Source organism: Oncorhynchus gorbuscha, linkage group LG09 (genome assembly GCF_021184085.1).
Source record: "Oncorhynchus gorbuscha isolate QuinsamMale2020 ecotype Even-year linkage group LG09, OgorEven_v1.0, whole genome shotgun sequence".
Lineage (NCBI taxonomy): Eukaryota > Metazoa > Chordata > Actinopteri > Salmoniformes > Salmonidae > Oncorhynchus > Oncorhynchus gorbuscha.
This window is the reverse complement of record NC_060181.1, coordinates 57,395,078-57,417,174: the sequence shown is the minus strand read 5'-3', so window position 1 is coordinate 57,417,174 and position 22,097 is coordinate 57,395,078. Positions and strand designations below refer to the sequence as shown.

Below are 22,097 nucleotides of genomic sequence, written 5' to 3'. Positions count from 1 at the left end.
TGAGGCAGTGGAAAAGTTGGTCGGGAAGAATCCACACTCTCCCTTACCTTCCTGGTGGCGGCCGGGTCCAGAAAGCCCCTCAGCTTCTGGATGTATGTGTGGGGGGGGTTCTTCACTTGGAATCGTTCCTGTGAGAGGGAGAGATAGAGAGAAGAGAGAGAGAGGAGGAGACAGAGAGAACACAAAAACACGTTACTTTCACCCTCATTCTGTAGTTACTCAGCTAACTGTGGAGGGTTAAAGGGGACAACATTAACTGTCATTTGGTTTACTGGCGATTGTGCCAAACTACTGGGGCTAAACCACATCACTGTTGTTGATTTCCACTCAGTAGGCAAAACATTAAAAACGTGCTCTTTCCACGACATAGACCAGGTGCATCCAGGTGAAAGCTATGGTCCCATATTGATGTCACTTGTTAAATTCACTTCAATCCGTGTAGATGAAGGGGAGGAGACTAGTGGTCGACCGATTATGATATTTCAACGCCGATACCGATACAGATTATTGGAGGACCTAAAAAAGCCGTTAGCGATTAATCGGTCGATTGTTTTAATTTATTTCACAACAATAGTGAATGAACACTTATTTTAACTTAATATAATACACCAATAAAATTAATTTAGCCTCAAATAAATAATGAAACATGTTCAATTTGATTTAAATAATGCAAAAACAAAGTGTTGGTGAAGAAAGTAAAAGTGTAATATGTGCCATGTAAGAAAGCTAACGTTTAAGTTCCTTTCTCAGAACATGAGAACATATGAAAGCTGGTGGTTCGTTTTAACATGAGTCTTCAATATTCCCAGGTAAGAAGTTTTAGGTTGTAGTTATTATAGGAATTATAGAACTATTTCTCTCTATACCATTTGTATTTCATATACCTTTGACTATTGGATGTTCTTATAGGCACTTTAGTATTGCCAGTGTAACAGTATAGTTTCCGTCCCTCTCCTCGCCCCTACCTGGGCTCGAACCAGGAACACATCGACAACAGCCACCCTTGAAGCATCGTTACCCATCGCTCCACAAATGCTGCGGCCCTTGCAGAGCAAGGGGAACAACTACTCCAAGTCTCAGAGCGAGTGACGTTTGAAACGCTATTAGCGCGCACTCCGCTCACTAGCTAGCCATTTCACATCGGTTACACCAGCCTAATCTCGGGAGTTGATGGGCTTGAAGTCATAAACAGCGCAATGCTTGAAGCATTGCGAAGAGCTGCTGGCAAAACGCACAAAAGTGCTGTTTGAATGAATGCTTACGAGCCTGCTGCTGCCTACCATTGCTCAGTCAGACTGCTCTATCAAATCATAGACTTAGTTATAACATAATAACACACAGAAATACGAGCCTTAGGTCATTCATATGGTCGAACCGGGAAACTATCATCTCGAAAACAAGACATTTATTCTTTCAGTGAAATACGGAACCGTTCTGTATTTTATCTAACGTGTGGCATCCATAAGTCTAAATATTCCTGTTACATTGCACAACCTTCAACGTTATGTCATAATTACGTAAAATTCTGGCAAATTAGGAGGCCCAAACTGTTACATATAGCCTGACTCAAGTGACACAATTTCACCAGGTTGCCTGCTAACCTGTTTTTCTTTTAGCTAAATATTCATATAATATATACTTCTGTGTATTGATTTTAAGAAAGGCATTGATGTTTATGGTTAGATACACATTGGAGCAAGGACAGTCCTTTTTCGCGAATACGCACCGCATCGATTATATGCAACGCAGGACACGCTAGATAAACTAGTAATATCATCAACCATGTGTAGTGAACTAGTGATTATGATTGATTGATTGTAAGTTTAATGCTAGCTAGCAACTTACCTTGGCTTACTGCATTCACGTAACAGGCAGTCTCCTCGTGGAGTGCAATGAGAGGCAGGTGGTTAGAGCGTTGGACTAGTTAACTGTAAGGTTGCAAGATTGAATCCCGAGCTGAAAAGATAGAAATCTGTCGTTCTGCCCCTGAACAAGGCAGTTAACCCACCGTTCCCAGGCCGTCATTGAAAATATGAAGGTGTCCTTAACTGACTTGCCTAGTTAAATAAAGATTTTAAAAATATGTTTAAAAAAATTATTAAAAAGTAAATCGTCCAAATCGGTGTCCAAAAATACAGATTTCCGATTGTTATGAAAACTTGAAATCGGCCCTAATTAATCGGCCATTCCGATAAATCGGTCGACCTCTAGAGACAGGTTAAAAATGTATTTTTAAGCCTTGAGACATGGATTGTGTATGTGTGCCATTCAGAGGGTGAATGGGCAAGACAGAAAATGTAAGCGCCTTTAAACGGGGTATGGTAGTCGGTGCCAGATGCACCGGTTTGGGTTAATACCTTTTTCACACTCAACAGTTTCCCGTGCGTATATCGGCAGTCTAATAAAAGGCCACAAGGTCATCACTCACAGCGGCTCCACTATCACAGACTCGTCAAATTAGGCTCGTTGGTCGAGGTGGATGTGTGGGCGTAAAAGCGCAAACGTCTAGCAAAGCGAAGGTTGCATGTTTGAATCTCATCACGGACAACTTTGGCACATAGTATATTATACTAAAGCAACGTAATATATCGTTTTGTTGCCAACCTTACTTTACTACCTGACAACTTTATGTTTTTTACTTTTTAATTACCGTTTATATATATATATTTTTTTTTTCATTCAACTTTTTCACTCCGGATGCTTTATCTGGACATGGTTACATACATACAAGTAGTAACATTAACATGATACCTTCTAATTGCAGTCGCTGTATAATATACAGGAGAACGATCGCCTTACGGCGAGGATAGCTGTGCTGCAAGCCCAGCTTCAGACGCAATCGTTAGGCAAGGGAAATTTCAGTGTAGGAAAGGATGAACAGCGTCTGTGACACCAGTAAGTACAGATAGTAACGTTAAAATAAATCTCCTCGCACGGTCCCCGCAGCCGGACAACTTTCTCATGGCTTCTGGAGGGAAATGCTGTAGGAATGCTCAACCGGTGTCGCTCATTCAGCCGACAGAAACTTTCAACAGGTTTTCCCCATTAAGCAGCGAGTCGGAGTCTGAGGCTGAGCCTTCTCTTGTCTCTACTCCTCCCGTTACGGGGTCTGAGACGCCGAAGCTTCCCACCATTAGCTCTGACAAATTGAAAACCCTAGTCATTGGAGACTCCATTACCCGCAGTATTAGACTTAAAACGAATCATCCAGCGATCATACACTGTTTACCAGGGGGCAGGGCTACCGAGGTTAAGGCTAATCTGAAGATGGTGCTGGCTAAAGCGCTGGCAAGTGTAGAGAGTATAGAGAGTATAGAGATATTGTTATCAATGTTGGCACCAACGATGTTAGGATGAAACAGTCAGAAGTCACCAAGCGCAACATAGCTTCAGCCTGTAAAATCAGCTAGAAAGATGTGTCGGCATCGAGTAATTGTCTCTGGCCCCCTCCCAGTTAGGGGGAGTGATGAGCTCTACAGCAGTCTCACAACTCAATCGCTGGTTAAACTGTTTTCAGCCCCTCCAAAAGATAGAATTTGTAGATAATTGGCCCTCTTTCTGGGACTCACCCACAAACAGGACCAAGCCTGACCTGCTGAGGAGTGACGGACTCCATCCTAGCTGGAGGTGTGCTCTCATCTTATCTACCAACATAGACAGGGCTCTAACTCCTCTAGCTCCACAATGAAATAGGGTGCAGGCCAGGCAGCCGGCTGTTAGCCAGCTTGTCGGCTTAGTGGAGTCTGCTACTAGCACAGTCAGTGTAGTCAGCTCAGCTATCCCCATTAAGAACCTGTCTGCGCTTCGACCTAGGTTGGGCAAAACTAAACATGGCGGTGTTCGCCTTAGCAATCTCACTAGGATAAAGACCTCCTCTATTCCTGACATTATTGAAAGAGATCGTGATACCTCACATCTCAAAATAGGGCTACTTAATGTTAGATCCCTCACTTCAAAGGCAGTTATAGTCAATTAACTAATCACTGATCATAATCTTGATGTGATTGGCCTGACTGAAATCTGGCTTAAGCCTGATTTAATTTACTGTGTTAAATGAGGCCTCACCACCTGGTTATACTTTGCATCCCGCAAAGGTGGAGGTGTTGCTAACATTTACAAATGCAAATTTTAATAAAAAAAAAAAGACGTTTTCTACTTTTGAGCATCTAGTCATGAAATCTATGCAACCTACTCAATCACTTTTATAGCTACTGTTTAAAGGCCTCCTGGGCCATATACAGCGTTCCTCATTAAGTTCCCTGAATTCCTATCGGACCTTGTAGTCATAGCAGATAATATTCTAATTTTTGGTGATTTTAATATTCACATGGAAAAGTCCACAGATCTACTCCAAAACGCTTTCGGAGCCATCATCGACTCAGTGGGTTTTGTCCAACATGTCTCTGGACCTACAAACTGTCACAGTCATGCTCTGGACCTAGTTTTGTCCCATGGAATAAATGTTGCGGATCTTAATGTTTTTACCTCATAATCCTGGACTATCGGACCACCATTTTATTACGTTTGCAATCGCAACAAATAATCTACTCAGACCCCAAACAAGGAGCATCAAAAGTCGTGCTATAAATTCTCAGACAACCCAAAGATTCCTTGATGCCCTTCCAGACTCCATCTGCCTACCCAAGGACGTCAGAGGACAAAAATGAGTTAAACACCTAACTGAGGAACTCATATGATTGTAGTGTAGTTTGGCCCAGGAGTGTGAAGGTGAACGGAAAGGCTCTGGAGCAACGAACCGCCCTTGCTGTCTCTGCCTGGCCGGTGCCCCTCTCTCCACTGGGATTCTCTGCCTCTAACCCTATTACAGGGGCTGAGTCACTGGCTTACTGGTGCTCTTCCATGCCGTCCCTAGGAGGGGTGCGTCACTTGAGTGGTTTGAGTCACTGACGTGATCTTCCTGTCTGGGTTGGCGCCACCCCTTGGGTGGTGCTGTGGCGGAGATCTTTATGGGCTATACTCGGCCTTGTCTCAGGATGGTAGGTTGGTGGTTGAAGATATCCCTCCAGTGGTGTGGGGGCTGTGCTTTGGCAAAGTGGGTGGGGTTATATCCTGCCTGTTTGGCCCTGTCCGGGGGTATCATCTGATGGGGCCACAGTGTCTCCTGACCCGTCCTGTCTCAGCCTCCAGTATATGTGCTGCAGTAGTTTTTGTGTCGGGGGGCTAGGGTAAGTCTGTTATATCTGGAGTACTTCTCCTGTCTTATCCGGTGTGACATTTACTACTGAGGTACTGACTTGCTGCACCCTCGACAACTACTGTGATTATTATTATTTGACCATGCCGGTCATTTATGAACATTTGAACATCTTGGCCATGTTCTGTTATAATCTCCACCCAGCGCAGCCAGAAGAGGACTGGCCACCCCTCATAGCCTGGTTCCTCTCTAGGTTTCTTCCTAGGTTTTGGCCTTTCTAGGGAGTTTTTCCTAGCCACCGTGCTTCTACACCTGCATTGCTTGCTGTTTGGGGTTTTAGGCTGGGTTTCTGTACAGCACTTTGAAATATCAGCTGATGTAAGCTATATAAATACATTTGATTTGATACTAAAGTAGTTGAATGTAATATATCATACTAAAGTAGTTGAATGTAATATATCATACTAAAGTAGTTGAATGTAATATATCATACTAAAGTAGTTGGATGTAATATATCATACTAAAGTAGTTAAATGTAATATATCATACTAAAGTAGTTGAATGTATTATATCATACTAAAGTAGTTGGATGTAATATATCATACTAAAGTAGTTGAATGTAATATATCATACTAAAGTAGGTGGATGTAATATATCTTACTAAAGTAGTTGAATGTAATATATCATACTAAATGGATCAAATCATACTGGTGTGGTCAAAACGTAGAATACTATACGTATTATATTGTATGACCGCTATTGCATTGGTAGGCCAATGTAATGTAACCTAATGTAAAGTAACATATCATACTAAATGAAGTGGCACGGATTTTAGTAAGATGTAATATGTTTGAGACCAGGTTGGCTACCATCTTGCCAGAGGTAGACTGTTGTGTCAGAGAGAGACAGTCTCCTCAGGTTTAATGAACTGACATTAAACAAACCCAGGCAGACCACACCACACTGTCCTGATATCGAATGATTAGTAGTCGGCTCGTCTGTAGGTGACAGACAGGGTTCCATCCCAAATGGCCACCTATTCCCTTCATAGTGCACAACTTTTGACCAGGGCTTGTAGGTCAAAGTGGCCAGTAGAGAAAGGTGATTAACTAGCCTTCAAAGCCCCAGATCCCAGATCAGAATCACCAGACTCTCATAGCTTTGTGTCTATGCGGTGGTGCCTTAGAAGGCTGTTCAGAGTGCATCTGGGACTGCAAAGAGCGCAGGACGCAGGCTGGCTGCCTTGTTTGCCCTGACCGACTGTCTAGGGCTGGTAGTAGGCAGGTTTTAGGCCATAATTTCCCCCACAGTCCTCCAAATTCAAGCAAGAGGGATTACCGGAGGCTTTGGATCACTCCGAACGGGAATGAGAATCACAAATCACACAAGAACCGGTAAAGCGGCCAATAACATCGCTCAGAGCTCACTACATGTCGCTAGGTCATGTCAACCCGGGTCAGACATGCAGATTGTGTAAATCAGTAGCCTTGTTCCAAATGGCATCCTATTCCCTATCAAGTGCACTACATAGGTAATAGGATGCCATTTGGGAGGCAACCTGAGCGTATTTTCTGGGTGTTTGATCATCGCATTGCTGGCTGTGTGATGATGCCGATGGCCTCACCATTACATTCATCACCGCGTGAGTGAGTGCTGTTGCCTCTCAGTCACAATAACAGGAAAGAGGACAGCTCCATGCAGGAAAGGGAGCTTGACTTGTTGATCCAATACAAACAGCGCGGCGTGCTTCCCAAATAGCACCTACAGTGAGGGGGGAAAGTATTTGATCCCCTGCTGATTTTGTCAGTTTGCCCACTGACAAAGAAATGATCAGTCTATAATTTTAATGGTAGGTTTATTTGAACAGTGAGAGACAGAGTAACAACAACATTTTAATGAGGGAAATAAGTATTTGACCCCTCCCAATCAGAAAGATTTCTGGCTCCCAGGTGTCTTTTATACAGGTAACGAGCTGAGATTAGGAGCACACTCTTAAAGGGAGTGCTCCTAATCTCAGTTTGTTACCTATATAAAAGACACCTGTCCACAGAAGCAATCAATCAATCAGATTCCAAACTCTCCACCATGGCCAAGACCAAAGAGCTCTCCAAGGATGTCAGGGACAAGATTGTAGACCTACACAAGGCTGGAATGGGCTACAAGACCGTAGCCATGCAGCCTGGTGAGAAGGTGACAACAGTTGCTGCGATTATTCGCAAATGGAAGAAACACAAAAGAACTGTCAGCAACCTTAGGCCTGGGGCTCCATGCAAGATCTCACCTTGTGGAGTTGCAATGATCATGAGAACGGTGAGGAATCAGCCCAGAACTACATGGGAGGATCTTGTCAATGATCCCAAGGCAGCTGGTACCATAGTCACCAAGAAAACAACAGGTAACACACTACGCCGTGAAGGACTGAAATCCTGCATCGCCTGCAAGGTCCCCCTGCTCATGAAAGCACATATACATGCCTGTCTGAAGTTTGCCAATGAACATCTGAATGATTCAGAGGACAACTGGGTGAAAGTGTTGTGGTCAGATGAGACTAATATGGAGCTCTTTGGCATCAACTCAACTTGCCGTGTTTGGAGGGGGAGGAATGCTGCCTATGACCCCAAGAACACCATCCCCACCGTCAAACATGAAGGTGAAAACACTATGCTTTGGGGGTGTTTTTCAGCTAAGGGGACAGGACAACTTCACCGTATCAAAGGGACGATGCACGGGGCCATGTACCGTCTTATCTTGGGTGAGAACCTCCTTCCCTCAGCCAGGGCATTGAAAATGGGTCGTGGATGGGTATTCCAGCATGACAATGACCCAAAACAGACAGCCAAGGCAACAAAGTAGTGGCTCAAGGAGAAGCACATTAAGGTCCTGGAGTCCTTAATCACATAGAACGTCTGTGGAGGGAGCTGAAGGCTCGAGTTGCCAAACGTCAGCCTCAAAACCTTAATGACTTGGAGAAGATCTGCAAAGAGGAGTGGGAAAAAATCCCTCCTGAGATGTGTGCAAACCTGGTGGCCAACTACATGAACCGTCTGTCCTCTGTGATTGCCAACAAGGGTTTTGCCACCAAGTACTAAGTCATGTTTTGCAGAGGGGTCAAATACTTATTTCCCTCATTAAAATGCAAATCAATTGACATGCGTATTTCTGGATTTTTTTGCTGTTATTCTGTCTCTCACTGTTCAAATAAACATACCATTAAAATTATAGACTGATCATTTCTTTGTCAGTGGGCAAACATACAAAATCAGCAGGGATTCAAATACTTTTTTCCCTCACTGTATAGGACTCTGGTCAAAAGTAGTGCACTGTAAAGGAAATAGTGTACGATTTGGGATGCCCACCCCCCCGTTGTTGGTGACAGACAAGCTGCATATGTTGCTGCTAAAATGACAGGGGAATATATACGTGGCAGGCCATGGCGTACGGAAAGTATATGAGATTTATAGGGGGACATATAAAAGAGTTCCCGCGTGGTCTATGACAGCCATGAAAGCCATCTGTGGGAGGAGGATCGTGATCTGGATTCCATCTGAGCTGTCGTAATAGTAGTAGAATCCCTCCTCTGCACCTGCAGCATGGGGCCCGAGTGGGACAGAGGAGAGGGATACTGCTGGGAGACGGGGGTTAACCGGGTGCAGTGCCAGCGGTGTTTGTAATATCCTGTGTGTGCTGTATAGCCACTAGATAAAGAGGAGGAGTGACTTCCTGGTAATTTGAACTGAGCTGCCATGTGAAGCCCAGAGTTCAAATCCTGCTGCAATGCGGATGGGCGGAGAGGAGTCTCTCTACCGAGTTCAAAGGGAGAGAGAACATACACTATACTGGGCAGGCAGGCTGCTTATCTATGAAATCATTACAATTCCACTATTAATGGTGAAGTTGATGTTTTATTTCACCTTTATTTGACGAGGCAAGTCAGTTAAGAACAAATTCTTATCTACAATGGCGGCCTACCCCGGCCAAACCCAGGCCAACTGTGTGCCGCCCTATGGGACTACCAATCACGGCCGGTTGTGATACTCCAGCACTGAGACGCAGTGCCCTAGACCGCTGCGCCACTCGGGAGCCCAAAGTAAGCAAGCCTCTCTCTTCTCTGTTGCTGGATGAACGACTTGAGAGGCAGAGATAGTTCCAGAGACACAGCACTTCAATGGCTTTCCCTATCTAAAGGCTGAGGCTGGAAGCATTAATAACTCTCAAAACCATTGCTCAACATACCAGTCTCAACATTCCACCCACGTGGCATTGACAATCGGAGGAGCCAGGCACTATGTCCCAAATGGCACCCTATTCCCTGTATAGTGCACTTAAGTAGTGCATTATCGGGAATAGGGTGCCGTTTGGGATGAAGCAATAATGTAGCTGAGAGAGGTCTACTGTGGGTCAAAGAAAGGCTCATTTGGCATTACATGATGAGGTCTCTGATGAGGATAATTGGACATTGGTCAATGCATCATGTTCTTCATGCAGGCATACTATAGAATAATCTCCTTTCCTTGTTTTCGTTGTGAGAAGAGCATCTTTAATATTTTATCGATCGTAATTGCCCTAACAAAGGTTTAATATTTCAACCCCCCCTGAATGTTTTTTTTTTTCAAGAGAAATACTGTTCAAAGCTAATGTACCTGTCGGCCTTGTTTCTCTGGCTACCCCTCCGAACATCACAGTTGCCATGGTTACATTACAAAATGAGCCGTTGTTGTAATATGACAGGGAAAACTTTTTATTCGCACAACTCGGCTTTAACACGGGTTAGCTATTCTGATGGCAAACATGAACCTGCAGAAGTCTATTTTTAGCAATACGACCCAACTTTGTTTCCGCAAACAGCGAACAAACTGTTGGATCCCGCCTCTCTTCTCACTTCCAAACTCCCCCCCCCCCCCTGGCCAAATCAAATCAAATCAAATCAAATTTTATTTGTCACATACACATGGTTAGCAGATGTTAATGCGAGTGTAGCGAAATGCTTGTGCTTCTAGTTCCGACAATGCAGTGATAACCAACAAGTAATCTAACTAACAATTCCAAAACTACTGTCTTATACACAGTGTAAGGGGATAAGGAACATGTACATAAGGATATATGAATGAGTGATGGTACAGAGCAGCATACAGTAGATGGTATCGAGTACAGTATATACATATGAGATGAGTATGTAGACAAAGTAAACAAAGTGGCATAGTTAAAGTGGCTAGTGATACATGTGTTACATAAGGATGCAGTCGATGTTGTAGAGTACAGTATATACATATGTATATGAGATGAATAATGTAGGGTAAGTAACATTATATAAGGTAGCATTGTTTAAAGTGGCTAGTGATATATTTACATCATTTCCCATCAATTCCCATTATTAAATGGCTGGAGTTGGGTCAGTGTCAATGACAGTGTGTTGGCAGCAGCCACTCAATGTTAGTGGTGGCTATTTAACAGTCTGATGGCCTTGAGATAGAAGCTGTTTTTCAGTCTCTCGGTCCCAGCTTTGATGCACCTGTACTGACCTCGCCTTCTGGATGATAGCGGGGTGAACAGGCAGTGGTTCGGGTGGTTGATGTCCTTGATGATCTTTATGGCCTTCCTGTAACAACGGGTGGTGTAGGTGTCCTGGAGGGCAGGTAGTTTGCCCCGGTGATGCAAACCCTCTGGAGAGCCTTACGGTTGAGGGCGGAGCAGTTGCCGTACCAGGCGGTGATACAGCCCGCCAGGATGCTCTCGATTGTGCATCTGTAGAAGTTTGTGAGTGCTTTTGGTGACAAGCCGAATTTCTTCAGCCTCCTGAGGTTGAATAGGCGCTGCTGCGCCTTCACGACGCTGTCAGTGTGAGTGGACCAATTCAGTTTGTCTGTGATGTGTATGCCGAGGAACTTAAAACTAGCTACCCTCTCCACTACTGTTCCATCGATGTGGATAGGGGTGTTCCCTCTGCTGTTTCCTGAAGTCCACAATCATCTCCTTAGTTTTGTTGACGTTGAGTGTGAGGTTATTTTCCTGACACCACACTCCAAACCTCCTCCCTGTGGCCGTCTCGTCGTTGTTGGTAATCAAGCCTACCACTGTTGTGTCGTCCGCAAACTTGATGATTGAGTTGGAGGCGTGCGTGGCCACGCAGTCGTGGGTGAACAGGGAGTACAGGAGAGGGCTCAGAACGCACCCTTGTGGGGCCCCCCGTGTTGAGGATCAGCGGGGAGGAGATGTTGTTGCCTACCCTCACCACCTGGGGGCGGCCCGTCAGGAAGTCCAGTACCCAGTTGCACAGGGCGGGCGAGACCCAGGGTCTCGAGCTTGATGACGAACTATGGTGTTGAATGCCGAGCTGTAGTCGATGAACAGCATTCTCACATAGGTATTCCTCTTGTCCAGGTGGGTTAGGGCAGTGTGCAGTGTGGTTGAGATTGCATCGTCTGTGGACCTATTTGGGCGGTAAGCAAATTGTAGGGTGTCAGGTAGGGTGGAGGTGATATGGTCCTTGACTAGTCTCTCAAAGCACTTCATGATGACGGAAGTGAGTGCTACGGGGCGGTAGTCGTTTAGCTCAGTTACCTTAGCTTTCTTGGGAACAGGAACAATGGTGGCATGTGGGAACAGCAGACTGGTATAGGGATTGATTGAATATGTCCGTAAACACACCGGCCAGCTGGTCTGCGCATGCTCGGAGCAGAATTCCAGAATTCCATCAGGCCATCTTTAAACAGCTGACTGATCACTCTTCACAAGGAGGAGAGTCATTCTGAATCTGTGTCCCGAATAAAAATCTGTTCCCATATAGGGGAGAGTGGGGTAAGTTGAGCCAAAGCGGTAAATTGAGCCACCCTTGTTTCTATGAAACCATACACAAAATAAACAATTTGACCAACAAAAATATACAATTTCATTGAGTCTGTGAAGGAAGAAACCACATGGATAAAAGTGGTAAGCAAGTTAGGTTTCAAAAAACAAACAATGTATTTCCACCACGTCACGTTCATTTATTGTGTTAAGAGGTTTCATGATGCTTATATCTAAACCAAAGTAGATCATTTTAAGATTGTACTATACATCAGTATACGCCTCAATATGAGGCCCTAAACCTAACATGAAAGTGCATCCTTGTAGCTGTGTGGGCTAAATTTAGTCAAAAATGTTTGCCGTGGGGTAAGTTGAACCAATAACCATGGGGTAAAATAAACCAATGGTTGAGCCAATGGCAAGTGGAGCAAATTGAAGTGTTTTCTTCACAGGCGTAATACAAGGCATTATCACTGGGATATGAGATAACAACAGGGCCTGACCTATGTTAAAAGCGCTACAACAAAAAAAATGCTTAAAATACAACAAAAACAAAAAGCGATTGCTATTGTGCTTGGGAAATAAAGATAGACATGGTCTAAAAAGGTAGTGGTAATATTTCATTCAGTACAGAAACTTACCGTCCCGCGGCTCAACTTACACCATACCCCGGGAGACCACTGTTTTTCTACAAGTTATGTTTTCACAACTGTAATGTTAACATGAATTCTGATTATTTCTGGGGATACACAGCATCCTGAAATATAAGATAAAAATCTTTGTTAGAAAGAATACTCTTGTTTTCCTTTGACGGAGTGCTACTGCGTGTAAAAACTAAAGGACTCAACTTACACCACTCTCCCCAGTAGTACACTCCTTTTGACCAGAACCCTATGGTACATGGACAAACATAGTACACTAAACAGGGACTATGGAGCCATTGAGAAATGCCAGACAACTTCGCTTCACTTGACGTGTGACGCTGACAGGAATTTGAACTCCGGTCACAATTCAAAAACGTGTCAACATGTCAAAACGACCAGGCAGCAAACTGCATATTCTGCCCACTTCCCCACTCTGTCTATTGTGTTCAGGGAGGCTGCGTATCAGTGGTATCCTGAGCCTGAGCGAGTGCTTGGTGGTCCCTCTCTCCCTCTCGTCTTTTCACTCTGCTCGGGGAAGCAGAAAACACACGGGTTCCATCCCAAATGGCACACTATTCCCTATATAGTGCACTCCTTTTGACCGGAGCCCTACTCGGTCTGCTGAACACACCGTGAAACCCCTGTCATCCTTCCCTCCACTCAGTGGAGAGAGTGAATGTACTGCTTTCTACTGAATCATCTGCACCCCAGCAGGGCCACCTCACCAACTAGGGAGGGGCTTGGGGGACCGAGGGCCACACACACACACAAAGTGCCCTCTCAGTTGTTTAGACTAGCGACTCAGAAATGGACCAGCCATACGGTAGTTCGGGCAAATGCCAGATGGGCTGGTCCATCTTTAGCCAAGTGTGCCCGTAAAATTGAGGGTTGTTGCACAAAATTAGTAGCATATTTTTATGGCAGCAGGGGCAGTATTGAGTAGCTTGGATGAAAAGGTGCCCATTGTAAACGGCCAAGCTCCTCAGTCTCAGTTGCTAATATATGCATATTATTATTAGTATTGGATAGAAAACACTCTAAGAACTGATATTGCAGGCAAAACCCTGAGGAAAATCAAAACAGGAAGTGGCTTCTATTTTGAAATCTCCATGTTCCATAGCCTCCCTTTGCTGTATTTAAAGGGATATGAACCAGATTCCTTTTCCTATCACTTCCTCAAGGTGTCAACAGTCTCCAGACATAGTTTCAGGCTTTTATTTTGAAAAAATGAGCCAGAACGATAACATCGCGTCAAGTGGTCACATGAGTTTTGATCGCGCAACAGAATTTGGATAGGTATTGCTTTTCCCTCTCCTACTGTGAAAGACATTTGCGGTTGATATATTATCGATTATATATCTTAAAAACAACCTGAGGATTGATTATAAAAAACGTTTGACATGTTTCTGTGGACATTATGGAAACTATTTGGAATTTTGTCTGCGTTGTCGTGACCGCTCTTTCCTGTGGATTTCTGAACATAACATAACGTGTGAAAACATCCGAAGATCATCAAAGGTAAACGATTAATTTGATTGCTTTTCTGATTTTCGTGACCAAGCTTCCTGATGCTAAGTGTACTTAATGTTTTGTCGTGCGATCGATAAACTTACACAAACGCTTGGATTGCTTTCGCTGAAAAGCGTAATTTCAAAAACTGACACGACAGGTGGATTAACAAAAGGCTAAGCTGTGTTTTCCTATATTGCACTTGTGATTTCATGAATATCGTAATATTTATTGAATGTAGCGCTATGCTATTCAGCGGTTGTTGATGACACTTATCCCGACATCGGGATTGAAGCCACAACAAGTTATTTAGCTAATAATGGGGATCTAGGAGAGAGAAAAAATGGTCCGGTGTGGGGGCCTCCTTTGGGGGGAAAAAATGGGCCGGTGTGGGGGCCTCCCTCGAGGGAGAAAAAAATGGGCAATGAGAAATTTTGATTTCTGGTCCAAGTCCGTCCCTGACTGACACAGTAGATTCTAAACTAGGATATTGTGAACAGGTTAATGAAGGTGAGTAAACAACATCCCACCTGATCACAGATAAGTTCCCACTTCTTCTCGTTGTCGTACTGCCGCAATAGTCGCGCTTTGTCTGGAGGAAGGTTCATAGAGTTCTGAAAGAGAAACAGAGAAACATCGCAATTATAAAATGTACGAAACGTCCACCCAAAATGGCAGATGCCACGGTCAGACCTGCGTCCCAAGTGGCACCCTATTCCCTGTATAGTGCACTACTTTTGACCAGAGCCCTATGGTTAAGGGGTGACGGGGCGAGGACAGAGTGTCTCCCCCTACTAAGGAGTCTGACTCTGGGGCTCTCTCTCTCTCATATAACAAGAAGCATGAAGCACCACTTAATCCCCCAGGCATCCCCAAGGCACAGCACGATGAGTGTTTGGTGCTGTATGTGTGCGTAATCATTCTGTGGGATTGCATTTTATGCACACAAACATGCAACCCGCGGGATCACATACTGACAGAGTAAGATAGGGGTGGGGGGGCAGTGCGGGAGGGGTTGGATTAGTCTATGCAGTGCTACGTCCTCATTGGCAAAATTCAAACTGCTTTCTGGCGTTGAAATGAGTCCTCTGCAATCGGCTGTGGTTGTCTCACATGCAGTATGTCATCTTAGATTTAGCTAACGTTACTGTAGCTAAACCACTCAATAAAACAAACTGTAAACATCCAACCGAATTGTTTAGCCACTAAGACAACTTTCTGCTTCGTTTTGTTTGGTAATTGGGATCTCAAACAGAAAGCTACTTTGTTAGGAGGATTTTAAAGTGACTTGCAGCTGACAGTAATGTGTTGTATTAGAGGCTTACTATTCAACACCCATGTGTTGGTTACATGTGTAGAGTGTGTGTGTGTGTGTGTCTGATGGTTAAACTGCTACATGTGTAAAAACAAGACCTCCATCATCCATTGCACAACCCCTTTCTTTTTCCGTTGGCTCGCCCTACTTTCAAATAACATCTGCTTCATGTAACGCCCCCCCGGACCCGACTATACCCTACCCCACAAGTGCATTCGAAAAGACTGAAACAATTAGCTGGTGCTTAAATCGCACCCACCCACCCAAATTCACGGGGCGGCGCACGTACACTCACCGACGCACACAAACCACACGTGACCATAACATTTCTAAATACTCTGAAACAACACATTTTATATGAATGAGTTAGGCTACGACCTATTATTCTTTTGATGTGAAAACTACACTTTCAACAAACAACCTAGATTTGGTAGAACATGTTTCGTTTCGTCTGAGTGACCGCCTGTCTGTGTTGTGAAACACAACCCAGTAATTCATGGGCAATTCCACAGTAACAGAACGATTGCTAAGGCCTTTCGCCTTCGAATATATGTCGAACAATAACCAATGATTGCAATGTTAAACAAAAAAACGTACAACACTATTGCAAAGAGTCGCGCGGTTTGTTTACTTTGCAATCATTGGTTTATGTTTTGTTTTGACATACATTTAAAGGTTTTGAGCGTCTGCATCATTCTGTTACTGTGGAATAGCCCACTATGACTGTTGGACATGTCTCGGTTATAAACACAGGCTACCAGTGGTGCAGGGCGAATGTTTTCCACTACTTAAGGAAGACAAAAATTGGCAATTTTACAGTGTACAGTTTTGGGTTCTTTTTTCTCCGTTTTAACTTGCAGGATCATCTATCGATGTGTGTTCAGCCCTGTGTGTGTTCAGCCCTGTGTGTGTTCAGCCCTGGGTGTGTTCAGCCCTGTGTGTGTTCAGCCCTGTGTGTGTTCAGCCCTGTGTGTGTTCAGCCCTGTGTGTGTTCAGCCCTGGGTGTGTTCAGCCCTGTGTGTGTTCAGCCCTGTGTCTGTTCAGCCCTGTGTGTGTTCAGCCCTGTGTCTGATCAGCCCTGTGTGTGTTCAGCCCTGTGTGTGTTCAGCCCTGTATGTGTTCAGCCCTGTGTGTGTTCAGCCCTGTGTCTGTTCAGCCCTGTGTGTGTTCAGCCCTGTGTCTGTTCAGCCCTGTGTGTGTTCAGCCCTGTGTCTGTTCAGCCCTGTGTGTGTTCAGCCCTGTGTGTGTTCAGCCCTGTGTGTGTTCAGCCCTGTGTGTGTTCAGCCCTGTGTGTGTTCAGCCCTGGGTGTGTTCAGCCCTGTGTGTGTTCAGCCCTGTGTCTGTTCAGCCCTGTGTGTGTTCAGCCCTGTGTGTGTTCAGCCCTGTGTCTGTTCAGCCCTGTGTGTGTTCAGCCCTGTGTCTGTTCAGCCCTGTGTGTGTTCAGCCCTGTGTGTGTTCAGCCCTGTGTGTGTTCAGCCCTGTGTCTGTTCAGCCCTGTGTGTGTTCAGCCCTGTATGTGTTCAGCCCTGTGTGTGTTCAGCCCTGTGTGTGTTCAGCCCTGTGTGTGTTCAGCCCTGTGTCTGTTCAGCCCTGTGTGTGTTCAGCCCTGTATGTGTTCAGCCCTGTATGTGTTCAGCCCTGTATGTGTTCAGCCCTGTGTGTGTTCAGCCCTGTGTGTGTTCAGCCCTGGGACCGGGCCCTATGTTTTTCCGCCGCAGAATTTTCCAAAGTCGCATGGCGAGGAGAGCGACTGGAAGACGGATGGAGAATATCCTGGGACTGTGTCGTTTTCCATGACCGAGTGAAACCAGGATACAGTCGGGAGACGGAGAGTAACCCCATGTCTCAGTCTAAGCCATATGTGTGTGGAAGGGCCTGAGCGACACAGCAGGCATCAGGGTTGGGAAGGAAGGTGATGACATGCCAAGTGTTGCCTGGTAAAACTAAAAACACCTGCAATTCTCTTATTCAACAAAAAAAGATATAAGAGGGATGGGCCAGTGTTCAACATCCTTCCCAAAATGCATATAACCGGATCAAAATGACCATGTATAACACGAGACCAATCTACCATACAGGCTTAACTTTACTGTACGGAACCAGTAACCGGGGAAGATATCGTCTGGTCAAATAAATGGTGTACTTTATAGGGAATATTGTGCTATTTGGGACAGGCACATAATTCCAATGACTGCCAATCGTGTGGGCTTCATGTGCAAAAACACTACACTGAATAATACTGTAGTATTTACTGTAGTGTTTTTGGGGATATGAGCGTAGTATACTGCAGTATTCGCTGTAGTGTTTCTGCAGACATTACTGTAGTATTTACTATAGTGTTTCTGCAGACATTACTGTAGTATACTTCAGTATTCGCTGTAGTGTTTCTGCAGACATTGCTGTAGTATACTGTAGTGTTTCTGCAGACATTACTGTAGTATACTGTAGTATTTACTGTAGTGTTTCTGCGGACATTACTGTAGTATACTGTAGTATTCGCTGTAGTGTTTCTGCAGACATTACTGTAGTATACTGTAGTATTTGCTATAGTGGTTTTGCAGACATTACTGTAGTATACTGTAGTATTTGCTGTAGTGTTTCTGCAGACATTACTGTAGTATTTACTATAGTGTTTCTGCAGACATTACTGTAGTATACTGTAGTATTTACTATAGTGTTTCTGCAGACATTACTGTAGTATACTGTAGTATTTACTAGTGTTTCTGCAGACATTACTGTAGTATACTGTAGTATTCACTATAGTGTTTCTGCAGACATTACTGTAGTATTTACTCTAGTGTTTCTGCAGACATTACTGTAGTATACTGTAGTATTTACTGTAGTGTTTCTGACATTACTGTAGTATACTGTAGTATTCGCTGTAGTGTTTCTGCAGACATTACTGTAGTATACTGTAGTATTTGCTATAGTGTTTCTGCAGACATTACTGTAGTATACTGTAGTATTTACTATAGTGTTTCTGCAGACATTACTGTAGTATACTGTAGTATTCGCTGTAGTGTTTCTGCAGACATTACTGTAGTATTTACTATAGTGTTTCTGCAGACATTACTGTAGTATACTGCAGTATTCGCTGTAGTGTTTCTGCAGACATTACTGTAGTATTTACTGTAGTGTTTCTGCAGACATTACTGTAGTATACTGCAGTAGTTACTATAGTGTTTCTGCAGACATTGCTGTAGTATACTGTAGTGTTTCTGCAGACATTACTGTAGTATACTGTAGTATTTACTGTAGTGTTTCTGCGGACATTACTGTAGTATACTGTAGTATTCGCTGTAGTGTTTCTGCAGACATTACTGTAGTATACTATAGTATTTGCTATAGTGGTTTTGCAGACATTACTGTAGTATTTGCTGTAGTGTTTCTGCAGACATTACTGTAGTATTTACTATAGTGTTTCTGCAGACATTACTGTAGTATACTGTAGTATTTACTATAGTGTTTCTGCAGACATTACTGTAGTATACTGTAGTATTTACTAGTGTTTCTGCAGACATTACTGTAGTATACTGTAGTATTCACTATAGTGTTTCTGCAGACATTACTGTAGTATTTACTCTAGTGTTTCTGCAGACATTACTGTAGTATACTGTAGTATTTACTGTAGTGTTTCTGCGGACATTACTGTAGTATACTGTAGTATTCGCTGTAGTGTTTCTGCAGACATTATTGTAGTATACTGTAGTATTTGCTATAGTGTTTCTGCAGACATTACTGTAGTATACTGTAGTATTCGCTGTAGTGTTTCTGCAGACATTACTGTAGTATTTACTATAGTGTTTCTGCAGACATTACTGTAGTATACTGTAGTATTTACTATAGTGTTTCTGCAGACATTACTGTAGTATACTGTAGTATTTGCTATAGTGTTTCTGCAGACATTACTGTAGTATACTGTAGTATTTACTAATGTTTCTGCAGACATTACTGTAGTATACTGTAGTATTCGCTGTAGTGTTTCTGCAGACATTATTGTAGTATACTGTAGTATTCACTATAGTGTTTCTGCAGACATTACTGTAGTATACTGTAGTATTCACTATAGTGTTTCTGCAGACATTACTGTAGTATACTGTAGTATTTACTATAGTGTTTCTGCAGACATTACTGTAGTATACTGTAGTATTTACTATAGTGTTTCTGCAGACATTACTGTAGTATACTGTAGTATTTACTGTAGTGTTTCTGCGGACATTACTGTAGTATACTGTAGTATTCGCTGTAGTGTTTCTGCAGACATTACTGTAGTATACTGTAGTATTTGCTATAGTGGTTTTGCAGACATTACTGTAGTATACTGTAGTATTTGCTGTAGTGTTTCTGCAGACATTACTGTAGTATTTACTATAGTGTTTCTGCAGACATTACTGTAGTATACTGTAGTATTTACTATAGTGTTTCTGCAGACATTACTGTAGTATACTGTAGTATTTACTAGTGTTTCTGCAGACATTACTGTAGTATACTGTAGTATTCACTATAGTGTTTCTGCAGACATTACTGTAGTATTTACTCTAGTGTTTCTGCAGACATTACTGTAGTATACTGTAGTATTTACTGTAGTGTTTCTGCGGACATTACTGTAGTATACTGTAGTATTCGCTGTAGTGTTTCTGCAGACATTACTGTAGTATACTGTAGTATTTGCTATAGTGTTTCTGCAGACATTACTGTAGTATACTGTAGTATTTACTATAGTGTTTCTGCAGACATTACTGTAGTATACTGTAGTATTCGCTGTAGTGTTTCTGCAGACATTACTGTAGTATTTACTATAGTGTTTCTGCAGACATTACTGTAGTATACTGCAGTATTCGCTGTAGTGTTTCTGCAGACATTACTGTAGTATTTACTGTAGTGTTTCTGCAGACATTACTGTAGTATACTGCAGTAGTTACTATAGTGTTTCTGCAGACATTGCTGTAGTATACTGTAGTGTTTCTGCAGACATTACTGTAGTATACTGTAGTATTTACTGTAGTGTTTCTGCGGACATTACTGTAGTATACTGTAGTATTCGCTGTAGTGTTTCTGCAGACATTACTGTAGTATACTGTAGTATTTGCTATAGTGGTTTTGCAGACATTACTGTAGTATACTGTAGTATTTGCTGTAGTGTTTCTGCAGACATTACTGTAGTATTTACTATAGTGTTTCTGCAGACATTACTGTAGTATACTGTAGTATTTACTATAGTGTTTCTGCAGACATTACTGTAGTATACTGTAGTATTTACTAGTGTTTCTGCAGACATTACTGTAGTATACTGTAGTATTCACTATAGTGTTTCTGCAGACATTGCTGTAGTATACTGTAGTGTTTCTGCAGACATTACTGTAGTATACTGTAGTATTTACTGTAGTGTTTCTGCGGACATTACTGTAGTATACTGTAGTATTCGCTGTAGTGTTTCTGCAGACATTACTGTAGTATACTGTAGTATTTGCTATAGTGGTTTTGCAGACATTACTGTAGTATACTGTAGTATTTGCTGTAGTGTTTCTGCAGACATTACTGTAGTATTTACTATAGTGTTTCTGCAGACATTACTGTAGTATACTGTAGTATTTACTATAGTGTTTCTGCAGACATTACTGTAGTATACTGTAGTATTTACTAGTGTTTCTGCAGACATTACTGTAGTATACTGTAGTATTCACTATAGTGTTTCTGCAGACATTACTGTAGTATTTACTCTAGTGTTTCTGCAGACATTACTGTAGTATACTGTAGTATTTACTGTAGTGTTTCTGCGGACATTACTGTAGTATACTGTAGTATTCGCTGTAGTGTTTCTGCAGACATTATTGTAGTATACTGTAGTATTTGCTATAGTGTTTCTGCAGACATTACTGTAGTATACTGTAGTATTTACTATAGTGTTTCTGCAGACATTACTGTAGTATACTGTAGTATTCGCTGTAGTGTTTCTGCAGACATTACTGTAGTATTTACTATAGTGTTTCTGCAGACATTACTGTAGTATACTGTAGTATTTACTATAGTGTTTCTGCAGACATTACTGTAGTATACTGTAGTATTTGCTATAGTGTTTCTGCAGACATTACTGTAGTATACTGTAGTATTTACTAATGTTTCTGCAGACATTACTGTAGTATACTGTAGTATTCGCTGTAGTGTTTCTGCAGACATTATTGTAGTATACTGTAGTATTCACTATAGTGTTTCTGCAGACATTACTGTAGTATACTGTAGTATTCACTATAGTGTTTCTGCAGACATTACTGTAGTATACTGTAGTATTTACTATAGTGTTTCTGCAGACATTACTGTAGTATACTGTAGTATTTACTATAGTGTTTCTGCAGACATTACTGTAGTATACTGTAGTATTCACTATAGTGTTTCTGCAGACATTACTGTAGTATAATGTAGTATTTACTCTAGTGTTTCGGCAGACATTACTGTAGTATACTGTAGTATTTACTCTAGTGTTTCGGCAGACATTACTGTAGTATACTGTAGTATTTACTCTAGTGTTTCGGCAGACATTACTGTAGTATACTGTAGTATTTACTCTAGTGTTTTTGTTTTGTTATCTTTTGTTTCATTATGTCTTTTTTTTATTAGCCTGTGTTACCTTGTTTGGGCGCTCTCCTTGAGGAAATCTGCTGGTCAAATACTAAAAGAGCAAATTGTCCATAAC

The 22,097-nt window shown here is 42.6% G+C and overlaps 1 protein-coding gene across 11 annotated transcripts in view; it reads right to left on the bottom strand.

Moving 5' to 3' along the window:
- Positions 1-22,097, bottom strand: part of LOC124043814 (formin-like protein 2) — an 85,963-nt gene that overhangs the window by 38,570 nt on the left and 25,296 nt on the right. For all 11 annotated transcript variants that reach the window (XM_046362797.1, XM_046362795.1, XM_046362799.1 and 8 more), the window contains exons 2-3: positions 14,622-14,705; positions 48-128 (exon numbers count right to left, since the gene is read on the bottom strand). In XM_046362797.1, the coding sequence (XP_046218753.1) occupies positions 48-128; positions 14,622-14,705 (165 nt within the window). The remainder of the gene's footprint in view (positions 1-47; positions 129-14,621; positions 14,706-22,097) is intronic.